We start from the raw sequence: 27,499 nt of genomic DNA, 5'->3' as shown, positions 1-27,499 counted from the left end.
GAGTTCTCTACACATTTAAATTTAAACATTATCAGAAGCGAGTTTCTATAGGAGAATGGATTTTTTCTTTTTGCCTACATAGGAAATTTGAATGGTGAACTGAAGGATCCATTTGGGAATGGTGCAATTTTCCTTATATCGGAGTATGAACACGATCCTCTGGATGAAACAATTTTATCATTGCACGACAAAGTGTTTTTGGTCTTATAGCAATGATATACGTACACAAAATAGACAAATATAGAATTTGCAAAATTATTCGTGTGAGATTACTTTGAGCACTTGCAGTCAAGGGAAAAATTCAGATTTTGAACTATCTGAAAACATTTTTTTAACATTATTTGCTTAGTAAGTAAAAAAAAGTGAAACTTTTCTGAAAAAACACTTTTGAAAAATGTTATAAGCTGATTTTAGAAAGCTATGAAGTAACAATCTGCAACATCTTTTAAACATACTAAGAACGAAATTATCGAGTCGTAATAAAAAGAATTCACAATCTTCACAAGCCAGAATAAGTTGCTATTTCTTAGATGAGTTACCATAAAGTCACCTTGAAACATTATCATTACAGCAAAGTTAGAAAAATACACAAAAATCAATCCCAATCAGCTTCAAGCTTTCACACAGCAATTGAAGTAGCTGAAAATGCTTCTCCTCGTCTGTCAAAAAAGAAACCAGAAAACGAATGAATATCATAGAAAAATTATCATTACAGAACTTCACTTCATCTAATCGACATTATATCAACAATATGACGATTTTTCAAGGCATTCAGACAAACAAGACTTGAGATTGGTAACGACGACTTGTGACCAAACATGATTTCTAGAACACATTTAAAATTTCTTATTCTTTTTCGGTCACACATGGTGGCCCAGGTTGAGTGAGGAGGAAGGAGACGGGGAGCTCGTAGTATTTGATCTCTACACGCCATTCTGCCACCCACATCAAAGGCCTATTTACTAAGATGTGCAAAATCAAGATCCCTAAAAGGAAAGGTTTGGTTTTTGAAGATCAAATTTATTCCACAAGGAAGTTCGGAAGAGGAGGTATTAGAATATAAACCGAGTGTTTCCACCACGAGACCAGCATTGAAGACTTGCAACAGCCAAATGCTTTTTTCTGGACAAGAAAATTGGTTACCCAATTAGGGAAACATCACTTTCTTGCAACTTGCGTACAGTTTTCATGTGATTTGGCCCTTTTGGGAGGACCACTTTCCATCACCCATTAATGAGTGGAACACCACATGGGAACAGCACTTGTACCCAATATGTAACAACAACTGACGTGTAATCCCACAACTAGGGTCTAGGAAGGGTATGATGTACCTCAACCTTTGCAGGGGAGAGAAGCTGTTTTCCAAAATGAGCCTTTTGCTTTTTGCATCAACTAAGGGTTCAACTGGTTTCGAGTTTGCAAGATCATAACTTCTAATGCATCAACAATCATATTGGAAATTGGCTAAAATGCATACACCATATTAAAGAGAATATAGCCTCAACTTTTCTTACACCAGGCCTTGCCAAAAGGAAAAAAGGCAACATTTTTGTCCTTTTGAGCGAGAGTCTATCAGAAACCACCTCTCTACCCAATAAAGGTAGGGCAAGGTTTGTGTACATTCTACCCTCACGAGACCCCACTTATGGGATGACACCAGAAATGTTGTTGTATTCCTGTATTATAGTTCCATAAGAATTACAATTTAATATTTGGTAGTACAATAATTGTCATTCCATTTGTCTGAAGATACACATGAGCTGGTATTATTTTAGTAAATTACTTGTTAATAAGAGAATATAAGGTTGTCCATAATTCCACCTACTGATCAGCAACATAATGACCCCACCACATGTATCCAACTAAATATTATTTGTCACACCCTTTATTTAATAACTGCCAACTACTTGTCTGATCCATGTATTTAATACTATATTTTTCCCAGAAATTTTCAGACACTTACCTGTTACTCTATCAGCATTTAGACTTAAATATGGAAGTACAAATATTATAAAGAAAACTAGCATTTTAAAAGCCAAAAGCTATATTGCTATGACTCTTCAAGAATGTCGCCAGGTGCATGTCGGATCCTTCAAAAGCAGTACATTTTTGAAGGAGACATGGCTGCGACAACATTATCGGAGAGTGTCCGAACAACATACGCCAAAAGAACTTACTGTTGATGGGTGAGTTTGATGGAATTGGAGATCATCACTGCGGGCTGAGTGAACTGTATTTGACTTGCTATTAGCTGTGGAAATAAGTTCTTCCTCATTTCCAAGACTGGCTCTTGATTTGTTCTGTTTCCTATTCTCTCTTATCTTTGAGAAATCCATAGAGTAGTCTGGCATCACACCCTTTTGATCCCAGTCTCCAAATTGAGGCACTGATAGCCATGGTGCAGTCTTCTGTTAGTGAAAAACAAGATTCACAGTCAATTCAATTATAACAATATGCATAAAAAATTCTCTAATTTTTTCTTTACTTGATAAGTTCAAAAATATAGTTATTTGCAACCACACACAATACAATCTTACCAAATCATTAAACCATGGTAGTTCAAAATAAGATATCGGGAAATCTTATGGCACTGCATTGACAAAGTACATATCTCCATCTTTCTTTTATAATTGAATCTTTGCAATTACAAACTTTCAAATACACATAATTTCATAAAGATCCATTAGTTAACAATAGTAGCATGAGTCTTTCTTTGCAAAACTGATTTGATTTCATATCACATGTCCAAACGTCAACCAAGTACTAACTTTAACACAATCTTGAGTGTTCACTGATATCTTCCATATACTATTTTGCTTATTTAAGAGCAAGTAACTTCATATTCAACTAAAAGTAATTCCAATTTATTTCCAAAAAAAGTGACAACAGAACTTTGAATAAGTCACTCACATTCCTTCAACCAGGTACACACTTATAGATCCACAAAATAGACTACCTTACTTAGAAATAAAGACTTTACACAAATAAAAATCCATATACTGGACCAAACTGGAAGATATCAACTGCTAGGTACACAATTATTTTGTCTTCTACTGACCTAACATTTTCAAACAACTAGTGTTCAACAGTGACAGCTGAAATTTCATAAAGATGAACTAATCTTAAAGTTCAAAAAATAATTCCACCAATCATACCAGCCAAAGAATAGTATGACAGAAGAATAATTGAGAATTTTGATTAATTTCTGAACATCTTTACCCAATTATACTATATTTTAGTTAAGATGATTAAAGTTGACCAAAATGATAAATTCTTGACCAGAACAGTAAACTATTCAACAGTTGAATCACCAAGAGATAGATATTCAAAGCAGACTAATACATTTAAGATTCAAAAAGACAAACACTTTGACAACAACAACAACAAAAGAAGAAGCTCAAATCCACAGATTCATGCATTTATATAACTCAATAGAGAAGCAAAAGAAGCTCAAATCCACAGATTCATATATTTAATACTCCCAAAAGGGTATCAAAAAAATGAAAACAAGACAGTTCAGACCACCACCACCCCAAAAAAATGTAAAAACTTGAACTTTGCAAAAGGGGTAGCCTTATTTCATGTAAAATCCAACATATGGAAACAAAGATCACATTTTGAACTTAGAAGAAACTGTTTCCCAACTTTGAATTCTCAACAAAATCAAGAAAGTAAAATCAGCAAACAAACAAAAAACAAAAACAAGAAAAGTGAGTAAAGATTTAAACTTTTTTTGGTTTTCTTACCTCCTTGCGATCATCCATTATACAGAAAATGAAGAAAAACAAAAAAAAAAATTGGATTTTTGGAGATAAGAAAAAGCAAAATATACTGGGTAGGAGAGAGTTTGTGGGTGAATTGAGAAATTTTGTAAGAATTGAGGGGCTTATATGTGTATTGTATCGTTTATCGTAATCGAAAAAAAATATATTAGTACAGTATATAAAGAGATTTTAGGAAATAAATAGGGTCTGTAGTTGTATTTAACTACGGAATTGCCATTGAACTTTCACACGGTTTTTACTCCTTTTTAAAAAGAAACTTTGCATACTGTGTATGCAAAAGCTCAATCCTAGCTGTGAATACTTTGACACGTTTTCTTAAGCCCTTCACTTTCGTAATTTTATTAGCACTCGGACTTTTCAAAAATTATTATCGTATTTATATTAGATTCTTCATTATTACTTCAAATATCAAAATAAGAGTTCAAAAAACATGTTTATTAAGGGTAAAAAAAATACAGTATAAAGGTATTTTGGAATAAGTGTATACATGCATTAGAATGATGGAATATAAGGGTATAATTGAAAAAACATATTTTACATTTCTAAGGTGATACTTTGGAACGAATTGAGTACTTTTTTTATTGATATAATTACAAGGATCGTTTGATAGCTAGTTAAGATATAATTTATTCATATATTAATTTTTGTTTAAATTATATAACGTTTGATATATAAACACATATATGTGTGTGTGTTTTTCTCGATGAAATTTTACACCATACAATGTACATCGTAATTCCATTCAACAAATTATCATATCTTATATTATTTAGATGAAAAATTGTCTATGTTGCCATTGTGTTTTTTTTCTCATTAGTTTCTATATAATTTCTTTGTTGTTATACTTTTTTTAAATAAATAAATAAATATTTTACTTGAATCGAGTATATGTTAGAAATATTCTCTTCAAAAAGAATTTTTAGTTAAAATATCAATTAATCATGTTATCAAATCACATGCACATGGGTTTGTGATGTTTTGCCATAAAAATGAAGGCATTATCTATAATTTACATATTCATATCACCTTTTTTTTTAATTTTATTTGTAATTATATCAAATATATAATTGTTATAATATACAAATAACCTTCAGAAGCAAAGAATCAAATATGTGGTTGAAAAATATCCTACAAATACTTGATATAGAGGGTGGCAAAAGAAAAAGGACGTTAAAGAGAAATTGTCATAAATGGAAAAAGAGGTTTGTCGTGATTAAATATAACATAAAGATAATGATTAAAAGAATCAAATTAAGAGGAAGCTAATTATGATTGATATTCCATTAATTTATCATTTTTATAGTTATTTTGCATTTCAAATAAATTTACACAATATATAAAAACTTTTATTAATAATATCTATCAGGTTATTATATTCGTCAAAATTAGAATAAATGTTAACTCAATTCTTCTTCTTAGTCTAATATAATATGTGAACAGAGACAAGATGAGATATATTCTGTTTTTTTTTTCTTCAGATATTTTATATTGGGATTTGAATAAATTGAGATTGCATTGTAGAATCTATTTCTAGAAGCAACACTCTCAATATGATTTTTTCATTTTCAGAGCCTCGATTCAAAATTTATACTTAAAAATGAAGGAATTTTAATCATCTTACCACGATTTGTAATAATTAAAGAGGGGTTGTCAATAGAATGTTTTTGTTTATTATGATAGAGAATGTTTAAGGAGAATAAACAAACCTAAACATAACTTAGTTACATGTCAGCAATATTTTAATTTTACTACTTAGGAGAATAATAATCTTTGGACCACCAAAACGTTGTAACTTAATAAAACAGGCAAATTATTGATTTCGACTGTTGCAATTAATTAATGAATTATTGTTAGAATGAACATTCCCCAAAAATATTAAACTAAGAATTTGCCAATATTCATCACTAATTATAGATTTTAGTTAATCCCAAAGTTACATGGTACTCTACAAGTTCTTTACAATTAAAAAAAAAGGCATAATTTTTTGGATCTAACAACACTTCTCTTACATCCATTGCTTTTGATTGCCTTTTTATTTTTTAATTTCCGAGTTTCAAATTTTTAATTTTAAACTAATTTGATTTTAAACTAAAATTTTACAACATTTATTTAAATGAATCGCGCTTTAAGTTTGGAAGATATGAATTTATTTATGTATAGTGAATGTCATATAAGCGAAGAAAGACTTTTTTGTTTATTGATTTTGAATTACTAATTATTTATATACATTAAATAACTTTTTAAATGTAAATTAAAATTTCTAATTATATCCGTACCCTTTAATTATAAAGATAATTTTGCTCTTGATACCAAGTGCATCGATAACACAAATAGACATGACACTCATTTTAAAGATATCAAATTTACCGTTCAATCGTAAAAATTATTATTTTTTGGATTACTTTTTCTCTTTATTTGAAAATTATTGTATGATCATGAAAATTTTATATTCAATGTTAAATTGTATTTTAAATTTAGAAACAGTTCATAACCTATTCTAAAATTCACTTTCCAATTACGGAAATTGTATTTTAAATATATTTAAATATAAACATTATTTTTTAAAAAAATTATAAAAAATATAAATAAATATGACTTTAAGTTCTACTTCAACTGATCAATTACTTTTTTTAAAAAATATTTGAAATATATGGCCAAATACCCACTTATAATCTTGGAGGGAAGAAAAAGTGACAATTAGAGATACTCCTCTGTCATCAATATTTGTTTACTCGTATTAATTTTGCTCACTTTTTAAAATACTATAAATAAATGAGTAATTTTATCATAGATATAGCTTGGTTAGAAATTTGGCCAGAATTTTGCCAAGTTTATAATATCTTTTTATTTTAAAATAAACTATTTTTTTTTCATTTTTTAACTAAAAGATATTAAAAATGGTACAAAAGTCCAAAAAGGTAAAAATAATATAGCTTAAAATATGTTATTTACCATTTTGGTTAAATTTTGGCCATATTTTTTGGCCAAAAAGATTTTTTCCTTTTATTATATCACTCTTTGAACATAATATATACAATGTTTTGAAGAGAAATGATTATAATTAATGATAAGGGTAAATTATAAATTAAATGTAAAGTTATCCATTGATTTAATAAAGTGGACATGTATAGTTGAATATTCCAAAATAGTATGAACAATTATTGTTGAATGGAGAGCATAATCATTAAAACACACCCGTGTATCTTAGGCAAATTATTATTCCATTCACTTTTATAGCAAACATAAAATTCATATTTGAATGTTATAGCAAAGTCTGCATAATTGCGCTCATTAGCAAACTTATATATGTATAATTCGCTATATATATACAATTGAAGCGAATTGTACAAAACGAGAAACAGAGAAATATAAAACGAGAAAGCGAGAAAGGCAAAATTGAATTATATAAAACGAGAAAGAGAGAAAGGCGAAAAGGGACTTGTGAAGGCTTATACAATTAAATCGAATTGTATAAAACGAGAAAGAGAGAGATAATATATAATTTGAATTTGTATAAAATGAGAAAGGCAAAAGAGTATTGGGCAGGGAAATATTTGTATTGTATAATTATAAGTATATAGGACGAAGATATATATGTATTTGCATGCCTTTATACAGTTTTCTCTCGCTTTATACATTTAGAAACACAAATTATACAATTCTATTGTATAAAGGGAGAGAGGCGAGCGAGAGAGTGACGAGCGAGAATATGAGGGGAAGGGGGATTGACAAACAGTTTGCTATGAAACACAAATAAATCAAAGGGTAGCTACTACCTTTATTTTATATTATTAGTTTGTCATTCTATACAATTATTCCTTCATCTATATGACGTTCTTACTAAATTTAGATGGCTCTTAAAATTTTTCATTTCACAAAAATAATACTATTTTACGTATTTTACCCTTGTGAGTTATTAACCTTTAAAATATACACTTGAACAACAAAAAAAAATTAATTAAATAGTTCATTTTCCTTGATCAAATTAATTAATCAAAATAAAATAATTCATGTTCAATGATTAAAAAACCTACAAGAAAACTTTAAATAAGAGTATAATAGTAAACTTGTTTAGTTTCTTAATGCACGTAAAATCTAAAATGGTGACATATAAATAGAAACATAAAGAGTAGTTTCATCCTTGAACTATTATAAGTCTTAAAAAACATCCTTCTACTTGACTAACTATCACTTAGATACACATCCGATCTATCACATGACATAGCAACTAGTCTCAAATTCTTGTGGGATCACGAGACTCTTAATAAAAAGTCAAGAGTTAGAGAGAATTTCTAAGTATATCAAAAATAAAACTAATAATTCACATCAAATTTAAAGCTATTTTTCGTACTTTTCAATCGACCCACTAAAAAATATTTTATATTATTCTATGGTATACTACTACTCATTCTGACTCATTCTATGGTCAAATATACTCCTTTCGTCCAGAAATGTCTGTCATGTTGCACCTATCGAAAATTAATTTGATTAATTTTTAAAGGTAATATTAATTTGATATTTTAAATAAAAAAATTAGATATTCTAAAACTATATGAAAAGTACTATAAATCACAATTTTTTGCATATTAATATGATGAAATAATGCATATTAAAATATGGGAAAAGGATCAAATATGCCCCTAAACTATTTGAAAAGGTTTAGATATACCCTCCGTTTAAAGTTTGGTCCATTTATACCCTCGCCGTCCAACTTTTGATCTACATATGCCCTTTCGGGCGTTAGTTGGCTAACTCGGAATATCCAACTCATTTTACTTTTCTTTAAATGCCAAATGGATTTTCCACGTCATTTTTATGTATTGTCACTTGACATTTATGTACAAGGGGAAAATGTCAAATATGCCCCTAAACTATTCGAAAGGTCTAGATATACCCCCGTTTGAAGTTTGGTCCATTTATACCCTCGCGTCCAACTTTTGGTCTACATATGCCCTTATGAGTGTTAGTTGGTCAAGTCGAAATATCCATCTCATTTTACTTTTCTTTAAATGCCAAGTGGTATTTCACATCATTTATATATATTATTACTTGACATTTATATTAAAAGAGAAAGGGGTCACTTATGCCCTAATTATCCGACCCAATTTTAAAACACATATACGACCATTTGTTTTCATTTTTTTAAAAAGTCAATTAATTGTTTAGACAATTCCAATGACATTAATTACTCCTATAATTGGAGTGCAATTAATGCATTCTAGTGACCACCTATTCCATTGCCAACCCCAAACTTGCTCATAACAACCACGAAAACATATAATCATTCTGACGAACTCCATCTATATAATAAACTATTTAATGAAACAATTGAATTAATCATAATAAGTTGGTTGGAGCCGGAAATTTTCTTCTTTATCCATTCAAATTCAACTTAATCCGTCTACATCATATAAAACTGACAGAGGGGTATATATATATATATATATCAATTATTCAAATGTTGAAATAAGTGTCCAAGGGAGAAATCAACTAAATTGAAAGAACTAGTTGGGAACAACTAGATAAAATTAATGTTGTTTACACACTATATATAAGTCTAAGTAATTTAATTCCTGATTAACTGATACAAACTCATGTTTGAAGAATTGAGTTATAGTGATAATAAATAAAAGAATTGTCTAGGGTAATCATTTTATTTATATTAGTATTTGTAAATTGTCACTCGATAAATAAAATAAATTTACTTATAAAAAAATATTATGCACCGCTTCATTTATTATTAACTAATCAATCATTCATGATTACTATATTTAATTTTGGTGTATTGATGCATGCATGGAATACTAGAAGAGAAGAATGTCAACAATGCACAAAACTAAAGTATCTGAGAATTATTTTATGTCATTGAAGAAATCATACTCATCTTAATTAACTTAATTATTAATGAAGTGTTGTTTTATTGTTGTCTTGATCCTTTTTATGTCACGTCCTACAACTAATCACTTTTCGTAAGCATTTGAAGTAATTAAAAAAGTATATATTGACTCATTTTCTTTTTAGCAATACTATATTATTCCAAAAAGGTTTAGGAGAAATTTAAAAAATAGAAAGAAGAAGAAAGAATAAATTCGTAATTGATAGTTGATGAATATTTATATCTTTTGAATAATTTGTAAATATTTCTTTCAAAACAAGTATGAAATGTAATGTTTGTAAAAGAAATGAACGTTTCGAGCCAGATGTATACGACATTTAGGGGCCGAGACTTCTTTATTATAAGGTGTTTAGATGCCTAAATAAGTACTAGTACATAGTTGCTCATTTTTATTGCTATCTAGACGGTACAATAAATGAAATATTTATTCATCATAAGGATCGGAGCTAAAAGTACGGGTATGGGTTGAGTCAAATTTATTAACTTTTACTTAAATAATATATTTATATTAATTTTTTTTATATATACAAATACTAAATTTAAAATGTTGATTATTAATTTTTGGGAAAAAGGACAAATATATCCCAACCTTTCATAAATGGTATGTGTATACCCCTTGTTATACTTTTAGGACACCAGTTGCCTTACCGTTCAAATTTTGAAACATATATATATCCTTTACATTAACGGAGATACACGAGTCTCAATCTTAACGGCGGACCCGATATTTGTTATACTTCTATCTAAAATTGAAAAATTCATCCGAAATTAAAGTAAAAATCCACCCAAATACATATATCCACAACCCAAAAATATTAATCCAAATCTCCCAAATTAATTCACTTAATATCAGATTAAGCAATTTAAATATTTTTTTAATAGCATCTTTCCCCCAATCTTCATCCCCAAATCATCCTCAACAGTCAACACTAAATCCTCCAATTTCTCATCAATTTCATGAGAGGAAGACCCATCCAACCATCTTCATCCCCAAATCATTCTCCATTTTCTCTTGAACTTTCTCACATATTTCTTGACTCATTTAACCTTTTCTTTGACTAAATCAATTATTTACTCATTATCATCATTATACCTTCGTATTAAATTTGATCAGATCTCACCGGAAGCACTATCGGAAGACCTTTTTTTTAAGAACACAACAAAGAATATAGATAGCAACATGAAATATGATTAAATATCAATTCTTTTTCGCAAATTACAGAAGAAAGACGTAAACAACTTCAATTTCAGTTACCAAATACACCTAAATACATTACAACAAAAATCTTATTTTTCAATCTCCATCAATTGCTTGTGCACCTTAAGCTTTGGCTAATAGAGTTATCCTTGTCTTCAATTTTTTCTTCTCAACTTGAAATCCATTACCACCTTTCTTCTTCTTGTCCTTACCATCCACCTTCATCTTGTTAGATTTGTATAAAATTTGTTTGGGAAAGAGGTAAACGAGAAAGAGAAGAAATTAAGAGAATTATTGATATGGGGTTTTTTGGGTGAGTATTATGTATTTGGGTGGGTTTTGAAATTAATATGGGTGGGTCTTTTAATTTTGGATTGAAAATTTAACAAATATTAGATGGACGGTTAAGATTGAGACACGTATATCTCCGTTAGTGTAAAGGATATATATGTTCCAAAGTTTAAATGGTAAAGATATTGGTGTCCTAAAAGTATAACGAGGGGTATACACATACCATTTACGAAAGTTCGGGGGTATATTCGTCCTTTTTCTCTTAATTTTTTATGTAGCAATCATTTTAAATAGAGCTATTTTATGCCAATTAGTGAGCCAAGTTGATATGTTGTACCAATTTTCGAAGTTTGTATGTTAAAAGGTCAAAGTCATGGAAGATTATATATACTGGCAAACTAATAAATCAAATTAAATGCTATAAATATACTTTGATTTAATTGTGTCATGTAACAAACTGTTTGCCAGTCATTTCTCTCCCTCAAACTCTCGTTCGCCACTCTCCCTCTCTCGCTTGCTCCCTCTTGCTTTTATACAAATACAAATGTATAAAATGCATTTGTGTTTGTATAAAGCGAGAAAAAAAATCATATATATACATATATTTTCGTTTCACTCTCTCCCCTCTACCAGATCTCGCTCGTCACTCTTCAAGATCTCGCTCACCACTGTCACCTCTATCACTTATACAAACATAATCGAAATATATAAATTATGTTTCTATTTGTATAAAGCGAGAGAAAATTGTATATACACATGCAAATACATATATCTTCGTCATATACACTAATAATTATACAATGCAAATATTTTCCTGCCGAATTTTCTTTTTTCTTTCTCTTTTTTCTAGCTTTATATATACACAAATTAGATAATTGATTTGTATACATTTACTTTCTTTTGTGTATGTATAGCGAATTATACAATTGGTTTCTTTGTATATGTATAGCGAATATACAACTGCTTTTTTTATATGTTTAGTTAAATATACATATTTATGTTTGCTATGGAGCACAATTATGCAAACTTTGTTATAACATACAAATATGATTTTTGTGTTTTCTATATGTGAAAGTTGCCCAAATATCAATGGGCTGTTAACATCTCCATTTGAGTTGGGCCAAAATTTGTTGTCTAATTGTGCAAAACTTGGTTAACTACTTATTAATACCAACTTGACTTTGGTTCTAGGAAAAACTAGCGATATTTTTAAAATATTATTTAACATTGCTATACTTAGGATTTTATAGAAAAAAAGTTCTTCTCTTCCTCTCGCGTTCTCGCTTGCCATTTTCCTCTCTCCTCTCACAATTCCTTTTCGCCCTTTTTTTCTCTCTTTATAATTCACTGCCTGAATCTTTCATCTTTTACTTCTCTGTTTTCAATATTCATACAATACCCTTTGATTCATTTTTATTGAATTAATGTTGATATATAAAATATTTTCATTTTGGATGATTTAGTGTTTAATTTTTGAATCATAAAGCTTAATACACAACCAATATCCTAAATGTATATATGCCTCACAAAAATTGATTTACACCTGTTATCAAATGTGACTTCTCTAATTGATACGTATTGATACAATCAATTATATTTAATTATAAAATAAATTGAATCTATGTATCATAATAACTAATACAACTATTATCAAACATTATTTGTATGTAAAAAAAAGGAAGGATACAAAATTATCAGAACAAATTGTATATGTATATTTATTTTAGGAGTGATACAACATTTTTATGTATATTTTTTTATTTTAAGAGTAGTGCACTACTTACTATCAGATTCAGAATTTGGATAATGTATGTTTCTACGTCGATTTTAAATTATAATAACAATAAGAATCACTGAAATTTCACATGAAGTAATCGATCCGAGGATTAGGGTAGAATATATGTATTCCTTATGAGTATTTTGTAGAGATAGAGAGAGTTGTTTTTGGAAAACTCTTGACTCATTAAAAATAAATGCAATATAAAAAAGAAAAAGCCAATGAAGAGAAATATAGAATATATCAAATAACAAGAAACATTGCAGAAATAGCTAAAACTACAATAAAATCAGGTGGTAAATGAAATACTCCCTCTGTCCCTATTTAGTTGTCTACTTTAGAAGTGACACACATATTAAAGCACTAATTATTATCATAGATTAGTTACAATTTTACCCTTTAACTTAAAAAATTATGCAACTCCCCAAGTATAATAAATGTATTTTCTGGTTCCAAAAAGCATGCATTACAACTTAGTAGTACTAGAATTTTTGTAGAATTAAATAAGGGCATATTAGGAAAAAAATTATTATCTTTTCTTGATTTCTTAAAATGGACAAGTAATAGGAACATATATAAAAGGAAATATGGACAAGTAAATAGGGATAGAGGGAGTACCATAAACAACATTCTATTTTAAAAATAATAATAAACGAAAATAACAATACAAAATAGAAATTATAGGGCAAAAGTGTAACGACCTGTTTAGTCGTTTTGAGCAGCAGATTTTATTTCTGGAAAAACTGGCTAAGTCGACGGATCCCACGACGGACCGTCATGGGCACGACGGACTGTCGTGGGGTCTCGTTCCAAAACACTTAGAATTCTGAAATTTGGATACTGAAATCGACTCTCTGAACTTCGTAACGGAATGGCAGAACGGACCGTCATGGGCACGACGGACCGTCACACATCTTCCACAGAAAATAACTCTCTGAACTTTGCGACGGACCTGCAGGACGGACCGTCACAGCCATGACGGACCATCACAGCCATGACGGACCGTCACAGGTTGTGTAATCCAGGCTGGGTTAGATTTCTATTAAAAGTTTTTAAGGGGCGTTTTGGACTATTCCCACTATAATTATAAAGTTAGTGGTTGAATGTTAATAATTTAATTACTTGGGGGTTAAAAGAGATAACCTTGAATTAATTAGTGGGCTACTTTTACCATCTTTGACACTTAATTATATGCTAATTAGGGTAAAAGAAAAAGGGTTTGAGTAAGAAAGATAGAAAGAATAGAGAGAAGAGGGAGAAACGATCGATAGAGAGAGGAACGAAGAAGAAAGCAAAGATTTTGAGGATTAGCTTGCTTGATCACAATTCCTCGGTGGAGGTAGGTTATGGTTTTTATGCTATTCGTAGTAAACTCTTAATAGCGAATGATATGTATTGGGTAGTGTTGTAAACCCTTCTATATACTTAATTGTATGCTTGCATGAATGTGATTATATAATTGTGATAAAATAAGCATGATGAAGCTATTGAATCCTAAATCTTGAAAAGCCCTAATCTACTTTGTTAATGATGATGCCTTGGTATAAAAGAAGGCTTGATGAATGAAAGTAGTGAGATTAGGGGATCGGGTGCCACGTTCCGGTACCAGGATAGTATATAAGGATCGGAGTGTCACGTTCCGACACCAGGATAGTATATGGATCGGGTGCCACGTTTCGGTGTCAGGATAGTATATGAGGATCGGAGTGTCACGTTCCAACACCAGGATAGTATATGGATCGGGTGCCACGTTCCGGTACCAGGATAGTATATGAGGATCGGAGTGTCACGTTCCGATACCGGATTTCAGGGTGAGCTAACGCTTCTAGCTTGGACTGGATCTTCTTCTTCATGTCTTGATGCCTTGAAGTTCCGGCATGGACTAGCTTTTTATTTATTCTAAGCTTTCTAGATACTTTTAGAATTAGTAATTTGAGGATAGATGTTCTTGTGATGATGACTTCCAGATTTTGGGGATAATGATAAGTTTTGAGTTTTAGAAGTTATTATTGAGTTTTAAGTCTTCCGCATTTTATTTTGTTTACTATGTTTGAAAATGTTGGGGTTAGATCGGTTGGTTCGCTCACATAGTAGGATAAGTGTGGGTGCCACTCGCGATCCATTTTGGGTCATGACAAACTTGGTATCAGAGCATTAGGTTCGTTGGTCTCATCACACAAGAACGAGTCTAGTAGAGTCTTAAGGAACGGTAGGGGGACGCCTTTACTTTTCTTTGAAAGGCTATAAGACTTTAGGAAAATTCCATTCTTTCTTTCTTTCGTGCTATTACTTGGATCCAATTGGTATCTAGGTGATACAAATTGGTATCTGACCATCTTCAATCTATTTCGCAGATGGTTAGAACTAGAGCAACAACTGCGCCAACACCAGTACCGGCAAGACAAGAGGCGTCTGAGCCAGCCACTGAGACTGTAGCTCGAAGAGGAATAGTGGCAAGAGGCCGTGGTAGAGGTCGTAGGAGGACATCCTCTAGAGGAAGAGGACAAACACCTGGCCCATCTAGTACTAGGGCGGTGACTCCTCCACCGGCTGAGGAAGTAATAAGAGAGGGTGAGGAAGGGGAGAATGAACAAGTACAGAATGAGGGATTTCCACCCCAACCTACCCCAGAGATGATCAATCAGGTTCTTGCTTATCTTAGCGGGTTATCTGATCAGGGCCAGACACCTCCAGTGTTTTCTGCACCAGCACCTCAGGTTCTGGAGGTACAACATGCAGCTACTGTGGCTCCCTGTATGGATGCCTCATTGGAAATAGGCACGTTTCCTCGTCTGACTACAGGGCCTATAATGACAAATGATCAGCATGAACTTTTCAGTAAGTTCTTGAAATTGAAACCTCCAGTCTTCAAGGGTGCTGAATCTGAGGATGCCTATGATTTTCTGGTTGACTGTCATGAGCTACTACACAAGATGGGTATAGTAGAACGATTTGGTGTTGAGTTTGTGACTTATCAGTTTCAAGGGAACGCCAAAATGTGGTGGCAGTCACATGTTGAGTGTCAACCAACAAAGGCACCACCTATGACTTGGGCATCATTCTCTAGCTTGTTTATGGAGAAGTATATCCCCCGGACTTTGAGGGATAGGAAAAGAGATGAGTTTTTGAGCCTAGAGCAAGGTAGGATGTCGGTTACTGCGTATGAGGCTAAGTTTCGTGCATTATCCAGGTATGCCACCCAAATTTGTTTCAGTCCACAAGAGCGGATTCACCGTTTTGTGAAGGGGTTGAGGTTAGAATTGCGGATTTCATCCTTACAGGTAGCGGCTACGGCAAAATCCTTTCAAGAAGTGGTAGACTTCGTGATAGAGGTGGAAGGAGTGAAGCCAGATGACTTCACCATGGCATCGACATCAAAAAGGTCTCGAAATGGAGGTGAGTTTAATGGTTCTTACTCTAGAGGACAGGGTTCAGGAGGTTACTCAGTCCGACCAATTCAGTCTTCACTACAGACTGTAGTTGGGGGTCCACCTCAGACCGGTCAACACTTCTCTAAGAGACCTATGCTTGAATCCAGAGAATGTTATGGATATGGGAAGACTGGACACATTAAGAGGTATTGTCCAAAACAGAGTTACAGACCTCAAATAGTCAGAGGTAGAGGTGGTCATGGAAGAGGCTGTCATTCTGGAGGGCGTGGTGGCTGAGGTAATGGTGGTCACCAAAACAGCCGGGGTGACGGACCAATGGGAACTACTGCAGCGCAACCTGGTAGAGGCAACGGGCAGACAGGTGATAGGGCCCATTGTTATGCTTTCCCTGGGAGATCTGAAGCGGAGACATCTGATGCTGTCATCATAGGTAATCTTTTGGTTTGTGATTGCATGACTTTTGTATTATTTGATCCTGGCTCCACATTTTCATATGTATCTTCCTCATTTGCTACTGGTCTTAATTTACATTGTGAATTTCTTGACATGCCTATTCGTGTTTCTACTCCGGTGGGTGAGTCTGTGATAGTTGAAAAGGTGTATAGGTCTTGTCTTGTGACTTTTGTGGGGAGCAATACTCATGTAGACTTGGTTATCTTAGAAATGGTTGACTTCGATGTAATCCTAGGTATGACTTGGCTTTCTCCAAACTTCACAATCTTAGATTGCAATGCCAAAACTGTGACATTGGCCAAGCCTGGGACAGATCCGTTAGTGTGGGAGGGTGACTACACTTCCAATCCGGTTCGTATCGTCTCCTTTCTTTGTGCTAAGAGAATGGTTAGTAAGGGTGGTTTAGCTTTCTTGGCACACCTCCGGGATGATACTACCCAAGTACCTTCAATTGAGTCGGTTTCGATAGTCTGCGAATTTTTAGATGTGTTTCCTGCAGACCTTCCTGGTATGCCACCGGATAGAGATATTGACTTCTGCATCGATCTTGAACCGGGTACTCGCCCCATTTTTATACCCCCTTATAGAATGGCTCCCGCTGAGTTAAGGGAGTTAAAGGCTCAACTTCAAGAGTTGTTGAGCAAAGACTTCATTAGACCAAGTGCATCCCCTTGGGGTGCTCCTGTTTTGTTTGTGAAGAAGAAGGATGGAAGCTTTCGGATGTGCATAGACTACAGACAACTGAATAAGGTAACGTTTAAGAACAAGTATCCTCTTCCTCGCATTGATGATTTGTTTGATCAGTTATAAGGTGTTTGTACCTGCTAAAAAATCGACTTGAGATCTGGTTATCATCAATTGAAAATACGGGCAGCAGATGTGCCCAAGACTGCTTTTCGGACCAGGTATGGGCATTATGAGTTCTTAGTAATGTCTTTTGGGCTTACGAATGCCCCTGCTGCTTTCATGATCTTGATGAATGGGATTTTTATGCCATATCTGGATCTCTTTGTGATCGTATTTATTGATGACATATTGGTATACTCAAAGAGCAAGAAGGAACATGATGAGCACTTGAGAATTGTATTGGAAATGTTGAGGGAGAAAAAGCTTTATGACAAATTCTCCAAGTGTGAGTTTTGGCTAAATGCAGTGTCCTTCTTGGGGCATGTGGTTTCTAAGGATGGGGTGATGGTGGATCCTTCTAAGATTGAGACAGTGAAGAATTGGGTAAGACCTACTAATGTGTCAGAAATAAGGAGCTTTGTTGGTTTAGCTAGCTATTACCGTCGATTTGTCAAGGGATTCTTTTCCATTGCTTCCCAATTGACGAACTTGACTAAGCAGAATGTTCCATTTGTATGGTCGGACGAATGTGAGGAAAGCTTTTAGAAACTCAAGACCTTGTTGACTACTGCACCAATCCTTACCCTGCCAGTGGAAGGTAAGAATTTCATTGTCTATTGTGATGCATCCTATTCGGGTTTGGGTGCAGTGCTAATGCAAGAGAAGAACGTAATTGCTTATGCTTCAAGGCAATTAAAGGTGCATGAACGTAACTATCCGACCCACGATTTGGAATTGGCCGCAGTTGTGTTTGCATTAAAGTAATGGAGACATTATCTATATGGGGTCAAGTGTGAAGTCTATACGGATCATCGTAGCCTACAATATGTCTTTACTCAGAGGGATTTGAATTTGAGACAGAGGAGGTGGATGGAACTACTGAAGGATTATGATGTTACCATCTTGTATCACCGAGGAAAGGCTAATGTTGTGGCAGACGCCTTAAGTAGAAAAGCAGGGAGCATGGGCAGTTTAGCCCACTTACAAGTTCCTAGATGCCCATTGGCTAGAGAGGTTCAGACTCTGGCTAATGACTTTATGAGGTTAGAAGTAAATGAGAAGGGAGGATTTTTGGCCAGTGTGGAGGCGAGATCTTCTTTTCTTGACAAGATCAAGGGAAAACAGTTTGATGATGAGAAACTAAGCCGAATTCGGGATATGGTGTTGCGAGGAGAGGCTAAAGAAGCAATAATGGATGAGGAAGGTGTTTTGAGGATTAAGGGAACGGTATGTGTACCCTGCGTTGATGATTTGATCAACACTATTCTGACAGAAGCTCATAGTTCAAGGTACTCTATACATCCTGGTGCAACCAAGATGTATCATGACCTAAAGCAACATTTTTGGTGGAGTAGAATGAAGCGTGACATTGTTGATTTTATTGCCAAATGTCCAAATTGTCAGCAAGTAAAATATGAACACCAGAGGCCCGGAGGAACACTTCAGAGAATGCCCATTCCTGAATGGAAGTGGGAAAGGATTGCAATGGACTTCGTGGTTGGTCTTCCAAAGACAATGAGTAAGTATGACTCCATTTGGGTAATCGTTGATAGGTTAACTAAGTCTGCTTACTTCATTCCGGTCAAGGTGACCTAAAATGCAGAGAAGTTAGCCAAAATCTATATCTCTGAAATCGTTCGATTGCATGGAGTTCCACTTTCCATTATATCAGATAGAGGTGTGCAGTTTACTTCAAAGTTTTGGAAAACATTGCATGCTGAATTAGTACTAGATTGGATCTTAGTACTGCATTTCACCCTCAGACCGATGGTCAGTCTGAGCGAACGATTCAGGTTTTGGAGGATATGCTTCGTGCATGTGTAATAGAGTTTGGTGGTCATTGGGATAACTTCTTACCCTTAGCAGAGTTCTCATACAACAATAACTATCACTCAAGTATTGATATGGCCCCATTAGAGGCATTGTATGGGAGAAGATGTAGGTCTCCCATTGGGTGGTTTGATGCATTTGAAGTTAGACCTTGGGGTACTGATCTTTTGAGGGAATCGTTAGATAAAGTGAAATGCATTCAAGAAAAGCTTTTAGCGGCTCAAAGTAGGCAGAAAGAATATGCAGATCGAAAGGTTAGAGACATGGAGTTTATGTAGGGCGAGCAAGTTTTGCTGAAGGTTTTACCCATGAAAGGGGTGATGCGGTTTGGAAAAAGAGGTAAGCTAAGCCCAAGGTATATTGGACCATTTGAAGTACTTAAGCGAGTAGGGGGAGGTGGCTTATGAATTAGCCTTGCCCCCAGGACTGTCAGGAGTGCATCCGGTATTTCATGTGTCTATGTTGAAAAGATACCATGGGAATGGAAACTACATCATTCGTTGGGATTCGGTTCTTCTTGATGAGAATTTGACTTATGAGGAGGAGCCTGTTGCCATTCTAGATAGAGAAATTCACAAGTTGAGATCAAGGGAGATTGCATCCATCAAAGTTCAATGGAAGAATCGACCAGTTGAAGAGTCCACTTGGGAGAAGGAGGCTGATATGCGAGAAAGATACCCACACCTGTTTACAGATTCAGGTACTCCTTTTCGCCCTTGTTTTTCTTCTTGTGATCGTTCGGGGACGAACGATGGGTAAATTGGTATATATTGTAACGACCTGTTTAGTCGTTTTGAGCAGCAGATTTTATTTCTGGAAAAACTGGCTAAGTCAACGGATCCCACGATGAACCGTCGTGGGGGTCTCGTTCCAAAACACTTAGAATTCTGAAATTTGGGTACTGAAATCGACTCTCTGAACTTCGTAACGGAATGGCAGGACGGATCGTCGTGGGCACGGCGGACTGTCACACATCTTCCACAGAAAATAACTCTCTGAACTTTGCGACGGACCTGCAGGACGGACCGTCACAGCCATGACGAACCGTCACAGGTTGCGTAACCCAGGCTGGGTCGGATTTCTATTAAAAGTTTTTAAGGGGCGTTTTGGACTATTCTTGCTATAATTATAAAGTTAGTGGTTGAATGTTAATAATTCAATTACTTGGGGGTTAAAAGAGATAACCTTGAATTAATTAGTGGGCTACTTTTACCATCTTTGACACTTAATTATATGCTAATTAGGGTAAAAGAAAAAGGGTTTGAATAAGAAAGATAGAAAGAATAGAGAGAAGAGGGAGAAACGATCGAGAGAGAGGAACGAAGAAGAAAGCAAAGATTTTGAGGATTAGCTTGCTTGATCACAATTCTTCGGTGGAGGTAGGTTGTGGTTTTTATGCTATTCGTAGTAAACTCTTAATAGCGAATTATATGTATTGGGTAGTGTTGTAAACCGATCTATATGCTTAATTGTATGCTTGCATGAATGTGATTATATAATTGTGATAAAATAAGCATGATGAAGCTATTGAATCCTAAATCTTGAAAAGCCCTAATCTACTTTGTTAATGATGATGCCTTGGTATAAAAGAAGGCTTCATGAACGAAAGTAGTGAGATTAGGGGATCGGGTGCCACGTTCCGGTACCAGGATAGTATATGAGGATCGGAGTGTCACGTTCTGACACCAGGATAGTATATGGATCGGGTGCCACGTTCCGGTACCAGGATAGTATATGAGGATCGGAGTGTCACGTTCCGACACCAGGATAGTATATGGATCGGGTGCCACGTTCCGATACCAGGATAGTATATGAGGATCGGAGTGTCACGTTCCGACACCAGGATAGAATATGGATCGGGTGTCACGTTCCGGCACCAGGATTAGTAAAGAGAATGAATCTTGAAATATGTTAATATACTCAATTTAATGAACCTAATTCCCAAATGAGTATGATGGGGAGGCGTGAGTCCTCATTGATGTGCTTGGTGTTGTGACCAAGGGTTATGGTAATTGTAAATGCCACATGTTGAGTATTGTAGTTGATTTTATGATATTATCTGATATATATACTGTTTTCTATTTTGAGTTGGCCGATGATATCTACTCAGTACCTGTGTTTTGTACTGACCCCTACTTGTATGTTTCTTCCTTTGTTATTTGTGGAGTACAGCAAACGTACCATCGTCTTCAACTCAATCGCAACTCTAGCCAGTCTTCATTACACCGGATTTCAGGGTGAGCTAACGCTTCTAGCTTGGACTGGATCTTCTTCTTCATGTCTTGATGCCTTGAAGTTCCGGCATGGACTAGCTTTTTATTTATTCTAAGCTTTCTAGATACTTTTAGAATTAGTAATTTGAGGATAGATGTTCTTGTGATGATGACTTCCAGATTTTGGGGATAATGATAAGTTTTGAGTTTTAGAAGTTATTATTGAGTTTTAAGTCTTCCGCATTTTATTCTGTTTACTATGTTTGAAAATGTTAGGGTTAGATCGGTTGGTTCGCTCACATAGTAGGATAAGTGTGGGTGCCACTCGCGACCCGTTTTGGGTCGTGACAAAAAGTATTCATTACCCCCCTGAACTTGAAACTTTTTATTCAGAGTACACCTAAACTTTATTTCATTTTAATTACCCCCTGAACTTGCTTCTTCATCCAACACATACACCTTTTCTGACCGATCACTACGACCATGTCTACACGCGCACGACACCTAGATAAATATTTTGCCATCTAGATAAATATGTTTTCATCTAGATTATTAAAACTTCGGGACTAACCTTCACAATTCACATCGTTTAAAGCTTCTCAAAGAAGCTTCTCCGTTTTGTTTTAAACCTCTTTGCTTTTCTCTAAACCTCTCATGAGTAGATTTGGCAAGTGTAATCGATGAAGTAACGAGTATATTTGTGCCAGTTGCTGTTCTGGAGTAAAGACTTGCTAGATTTCGTGAAGTGTTTGGTCGATTGGTCAATTTTCTTTGGATCTCGTCTGAAATTGTTAAAAAGTTAGTGATTATCCACTCGATTTCGTGAAGGCTTGATGTATTGTTTTCTATTTACTTTACTTTTTCACTCATATTTTGCCCTATTTTTCGTTTAAGGTTTCGTCATAGTTTGCGATTGAGTTTCCGATAAGGGGTTTAATTGTTTTCAACTAGAATTTTCACTTAATGAATGTATTATTATGACGTTTTTTTACCTTATTCATGCATGAGCATTAAGGTTTCTAATAATCAGTTTAAAAAATTAAGGCTTTTTAGTAAAATTAGAGTTCTAAGGTGGGGTATTTTATAATTTGTTTAAGTATATTGTGTGGGATGTGTATTGTATGTTGATGAGTAATACGTCTACTATACTAAGTACCAAGTGTTGCTTCTGTTTTGGTGTTATTGTCTATGCTTCAATTTTGTTGCTTGCATTATACAATATACTGATTGTTATTGAGGTTATAGGTTGACACTATGACTAATAAGTACCTCAATTCAAGGTTGATATTTGGAGGTATCTTGGTGAGTAAAGTAGGTCCAGTATATGTTGGGGGTAGGACTAAATATGTAGAGAATGTGGATGAAGATCATTTATCAATTCTTGAACTTGCAGATTATGCTAAGTCTTTTGGGAGTTAGGAAAACATATGCAGCTCCATCTCTAGGGGGTGATTTGGTGGAATTGAAAAATGACATGGACATTTGTGGCATGACATTATTTATGCATGATGGGGACACAATAGATATTTATGTGTGATGACACTATTCTGGATGATGTGGGTCCCAGTGAAAGTCAAATTATTCAATCTTTAAGTCAAGTGGTTGAGTCTTTTAATGCACATGGGGAATCTTTAACTTCATAACCAAAAAAATCAGATCTAGGGTTAGGTTCCTCTTCTTCCTTTCCAGCTACTGAAAAACCTGAAAATGATGGGGTTGCAAGGGTCGAACAAGAAAGTGATGATGATTATTCTTCAATAGATTGGACTGATACTGAAGAAGAAGTTGAACCAAATGTCCAACAAGGAACTGGACATTCTATTCAAAAAGAAGTTGAGCCAAGTGCCCAAGAAAATGCAGAGGAAGACATAAACAGTGATTATGTCTGTTCTGACCAGTCAATTGACTATGAAAGTGATGTACATGAGGAGTTGAGAATTGTAAGGAAGATGTGAGAAAACTTACAGGAAGCAGGAGGAGAAAGAAGAAGGAAAAACCAAAAGGTTTTTTAGGTGAAGTTGGATTTGATGAAGGGTATGAGGATATTGAAAAAGGGAAAAAGAATTTCAAGGGTAAGCTAATAGATGATGAGCTATACTATGACAGTTCTGAATGTGATAGTTTTCAAAGTGATGAAGAAGAACCTGTTTCTGATGATGAACTTGATGGAAGGAGTTTAAGGGGGAGAAAGAAGAGTAATAGGGTGGTATATGATTCTTCTTGTTATATTGTAATATGGCAGTGTGGTTTGAAATTTGAAAGTGTAAATCAATTTAGAGGCAGTTACAAAAGATGCTATAAAAAAAGGAGTTGAGTTAGATAAACATGTGAATGAGAGTAATAGAGTGAAAGTGTAGTGTAAAAGTGGTTGTCTATGACTATGTATGCAAGCAAGGAAGGAAGGAGTGAGAACTTTACTATCAAGACATACAACCCAAAGCACAAATGTACCAGAACCACCAATAATATTTTGTGTTATTCAATGTTCTTATGCAAGTATCTAAAAGATAGGATTATTTCTCAACCTAGTATAAAAGGGTGAGATATACAAGAATTGGTGAGAAAAGAGTGAAATGTTCATGTAGGTAAGACAATTTGTTTAAAAACAAGAAAAATTATTTTAAAGGAAACTATGGGAAATCATGTGGCAGAATTTAACAGAATCCTAGACTACAAGAATATGTTACTCCAAACAAATCTTGACAGCACTTGTGTTGTGAAGCTTAAAGATTCAGAATCAGAAAATGAGATGAAACAGTTTCACTCTTTTTATATTTGTTTTGATGCTATGAAAAAGAATTTCCAACAAGGATGCTAAAGATGTATAGGGCTGGATGGGTGTTTTATAAAGGAAATCTGTAGGGGTCAATTTTTGATAGCTGTTGCTAAAGATGCAAACAACCAAATGTATCCAATAGCATGGGCAGTAATTGGTATTGAAAGCAAGTTCACATGAAAATGGTTCATGATCATTCTGAAAGATGATCTTAATCTAGGAAATGGTTCCCACCTAACTATCATTAGTGATATGCAAAAGGTAATTGAATATCTTTCTTTTGTTTATGTTTAATTTAATTGCAAATTTAATTTGATCAAAATTTAACTATCTTGTTTTGCTTTGCAACTACAAGGACTAATAGCTGTTATAGATGAACTATTTTCAGAATGTGAGCACCGAATGTGTGCTAGACACATATTAGTAAATTGGTCACAAAACTTCAGAGGCTTAGGGAGAAGGAATAAATTTTGGGCTTGTGCTAGATCAACATTTGAGGCACAATTTAAGTAAAATATAAATGTCCTATCCAAATTGGGAATAGGTATTGTTGAATCCCTTATCAAATACAACAAGGAGACATGGTTCAAAACTTTTATCCAAACATTTTCAAAGTGTGATAGTATAGATAACAACAGAGAGTTTCAATTCATGGATCTTGGGGCCTAGGAACAAGCTCATTGTAACTATGTTGGAAGAAATTAGAGTTAAGGTGATGAGTAGGGTGAGTAAGTCAATAGCATTTGCTGAAACATGGACAGATGGAATATCTCCAATGGCAATGATGATATTCAATACAAATGTAACAAGATCAATGCAGTGCAATATTGAATGGAATTGTTATGTTGGATTGAAGTGTTAGAAGGAGTATACAAGCATATTGTGAACTTAGGTCAACAAAAATATCGTTGTAGATCATGTGAATTAAAAGGTATCCCATGTGCACACGGTATAGCAGCAATGAACCACTTGAACATGGATGCATCACAAGCAATATCTAGCTGGTATAGAAAAGACACACATATATGAAGACATATTCTCATTTTATTCAACCAGTCCCAAACATAGAAATGTGACCTGAAAGTAGAAACCCAATGATTGAACCACCCGAGGCAAGACAAATGCCTGGTAGGCCACCAAAGAACAGAAGAAGAGAAATTGGTGAAGTGAGAAAAACTGGATTGCCAAGAATGGGGACTGTAATGACATTTTCAATTTGCAAAGGACCAAATCATAACAAGAGAAATTGTCCAAAAAATCCTAAACCTAAGTCTACACCAACACCCACTCAAGAGGTACATTCATATTGATTTGCTTTAATAAATTATGTTAGATTACTTATTAATTTAATCTCTTGTTGTATTTTTTTCCCACTCATATTAGTCCACCACTGGAAAAAAGGGCGATAGAGGTCACTATGAAAGAGCAAGCACCAGTTAGACTGGTATAAGAAGAGGTGCAGGAAGTGGTTACAAGAAGAGGACTAAAGCTGTTGGACAAGGTGTACTTGTTGTTGATACTGGATATACGTGTATTAATGTAAGTGTCTTATAAAACTGTCAAAATTATATTTGTCTTCTAAATGTGAGTCCCAAAATAACTATTTAGTTGATATTGCAGCAAGGATTGCCTAGTAGGAGGAGGGTTAATACTGGTGTGGTGAGTTCTGCGCATGTGACAGGTGATATTGGCTTTAAACTTACCAAGGGACTGAAGTGGAAAGAAAAAACCGGTCATGACTCAAAGAGAACTTCAAGTCAAAACTGTTATGCTTCGTATTTGAACCAGATCAAAAGCTGATGGCATTCAAACAAGGTCACAAGCCAAAGGAAAATCACCCTCAAAGAAAACTTCTTAGTTGTGTGATTATGTGGGTGTGTGGGTGTAACAACAAACTTAAATTACTGACTGTTTTTATTTTGGTGTTTGTGCGGTTATCCAACCAAACTTGAAATAGTGTTTTATGTTTTGATGGTTCTATGGTTGTTCAACCAAACTTAAAGTTGTTATTGTTTAGTGTTTTGGTACTTGTGTGGTTGTTCAACCAACCTTAGAGTAGTAATTGTTTTATGTTTTGCTGGTTAACTTAAGTTATTGTAGTTGTTGGTTGAAACAATGAAACCCTATGATGCTTTTTTTTATGATCAAGAAATCACTAGTGATGTTATGTTTGTTGCCTTCATATTATTATTTCGTGGTATCATATTACATATTACATGTAATTGTAGTTTGATGAAAAAGGATAAGTCAGTTGCCTTCTATATATATATAGCTTTAATCAGTAAAAACATACATTACTAGAACACCAAACCAAACTAAGCCACAAAATGAGTACCCTAGAACCAAATGATTTTGCCTTAATAACAATTGCATTAAAAAAAAATTCAACGACACATTAAATAAAAGAACAATATCACATTACATATCAAACTAATACCCAAAATCAGTTTCAATATCCATTTACACTTGAGCTGTTCTTCTTGTTTGTTGGTTTTCTTCAACAAACCCAAAATTACAATATTCGCCTGGGTCGAAAATTCAGGATCATATCAATCGAAAAACTTACAAGAATTTTGAAATGAGGACTGCATTTTATAAAATCAAAGTTAAAAAAATGAAAATTGCATAATACAAACTTGTCAAATGAAAAGCAAAAAAGGAGTAATAATACATACCCCATAGTGTCTACAACCGAGAAATTTACGTCCGAAATTGTCATTTGTCTATGAAATTTTCAGAATTGAAGGAGCCCCACATAAACAAATAAGTCTCCTATTATAGTTCATGAATTTAGCAATAACAATTAAAACAAAAAAAGTGAGAAAATCTGAAATTTTAAAAGGAAGAAGGGATAAAGAAGAATAAATAACTAGAGAATAGAGAGAAAAATCCTTAAAATAAGCCAAATATTAAAGAAAAAACAGATTTTTTTACGTATATTATCATTGTAACTTTATGATGTGGCAAAAAAATCACTCTTTCACGCGCCTTGTATAGTTTGATTTCAGTTTCTATACCAGGTGGACAGAAGGTGTACGTGTT

General features: G+C 33.9%; 1 protein-coding gene across 1 annotated transcript; it reads right to left on the bottom strand.

The window, feature by feature from the left end:
* Positions 1-498: 498 nt before the first annotated feature.
* LOC101256083 (uncharacterized) lies at positions 499-4,072 on the bottom strand. The gene is made up of 3 exons (XM_004237413.5): positions 3,747-4,072; positions 2,178-2,408; positions 499-659 (listed from the first exon to the last, which is right to left on the bottom strand). The coding sequence occupies exons 1-3, from the start codon at positions 3,762-3,764 to the stop codon at positions 612-614; spliced, it is 297 nt and encodes a 98-aa protein (XP_004237461.1). The 5' UTR covers positions 3,765-4,072; the 3' UTR covers positions 499-611.
* Between the last annotated feature and the right edge of the window lie 23,427 nt (positions 4,073-27,499).

Source organism: Solanum lycopersicum, chromosome 4 (assembly GCF_036512215.1).
Source record: "Solanum lycopersicum chromosome 4, SLM_r2.1".
In the NCBI taxonomy this organism is placed as follows: domain Eukaryota; kingdom Viridiplantae; phylum Streptophyta; class Magnoliopsida; order Solanales; family Solanaceae; genus Solanum; species Solanum lycopersicum.
This window is presented reverse-complemented; position numbering and strand designations above follow the sequence as displayed.

What these genes read in the sequence shown, in the direction of transcription:
- LOC101256083 (XM_004237413.5), bottom strand. An exon ending in ATCAAACTCACCCATCAACA is followed by an intron (nt 660 to 2,177) that starts GTAAGTTCTTTT and finishes CTTTTTTGACAG; the next exon opens with ACGAGGAGAAGCATTTTCAG.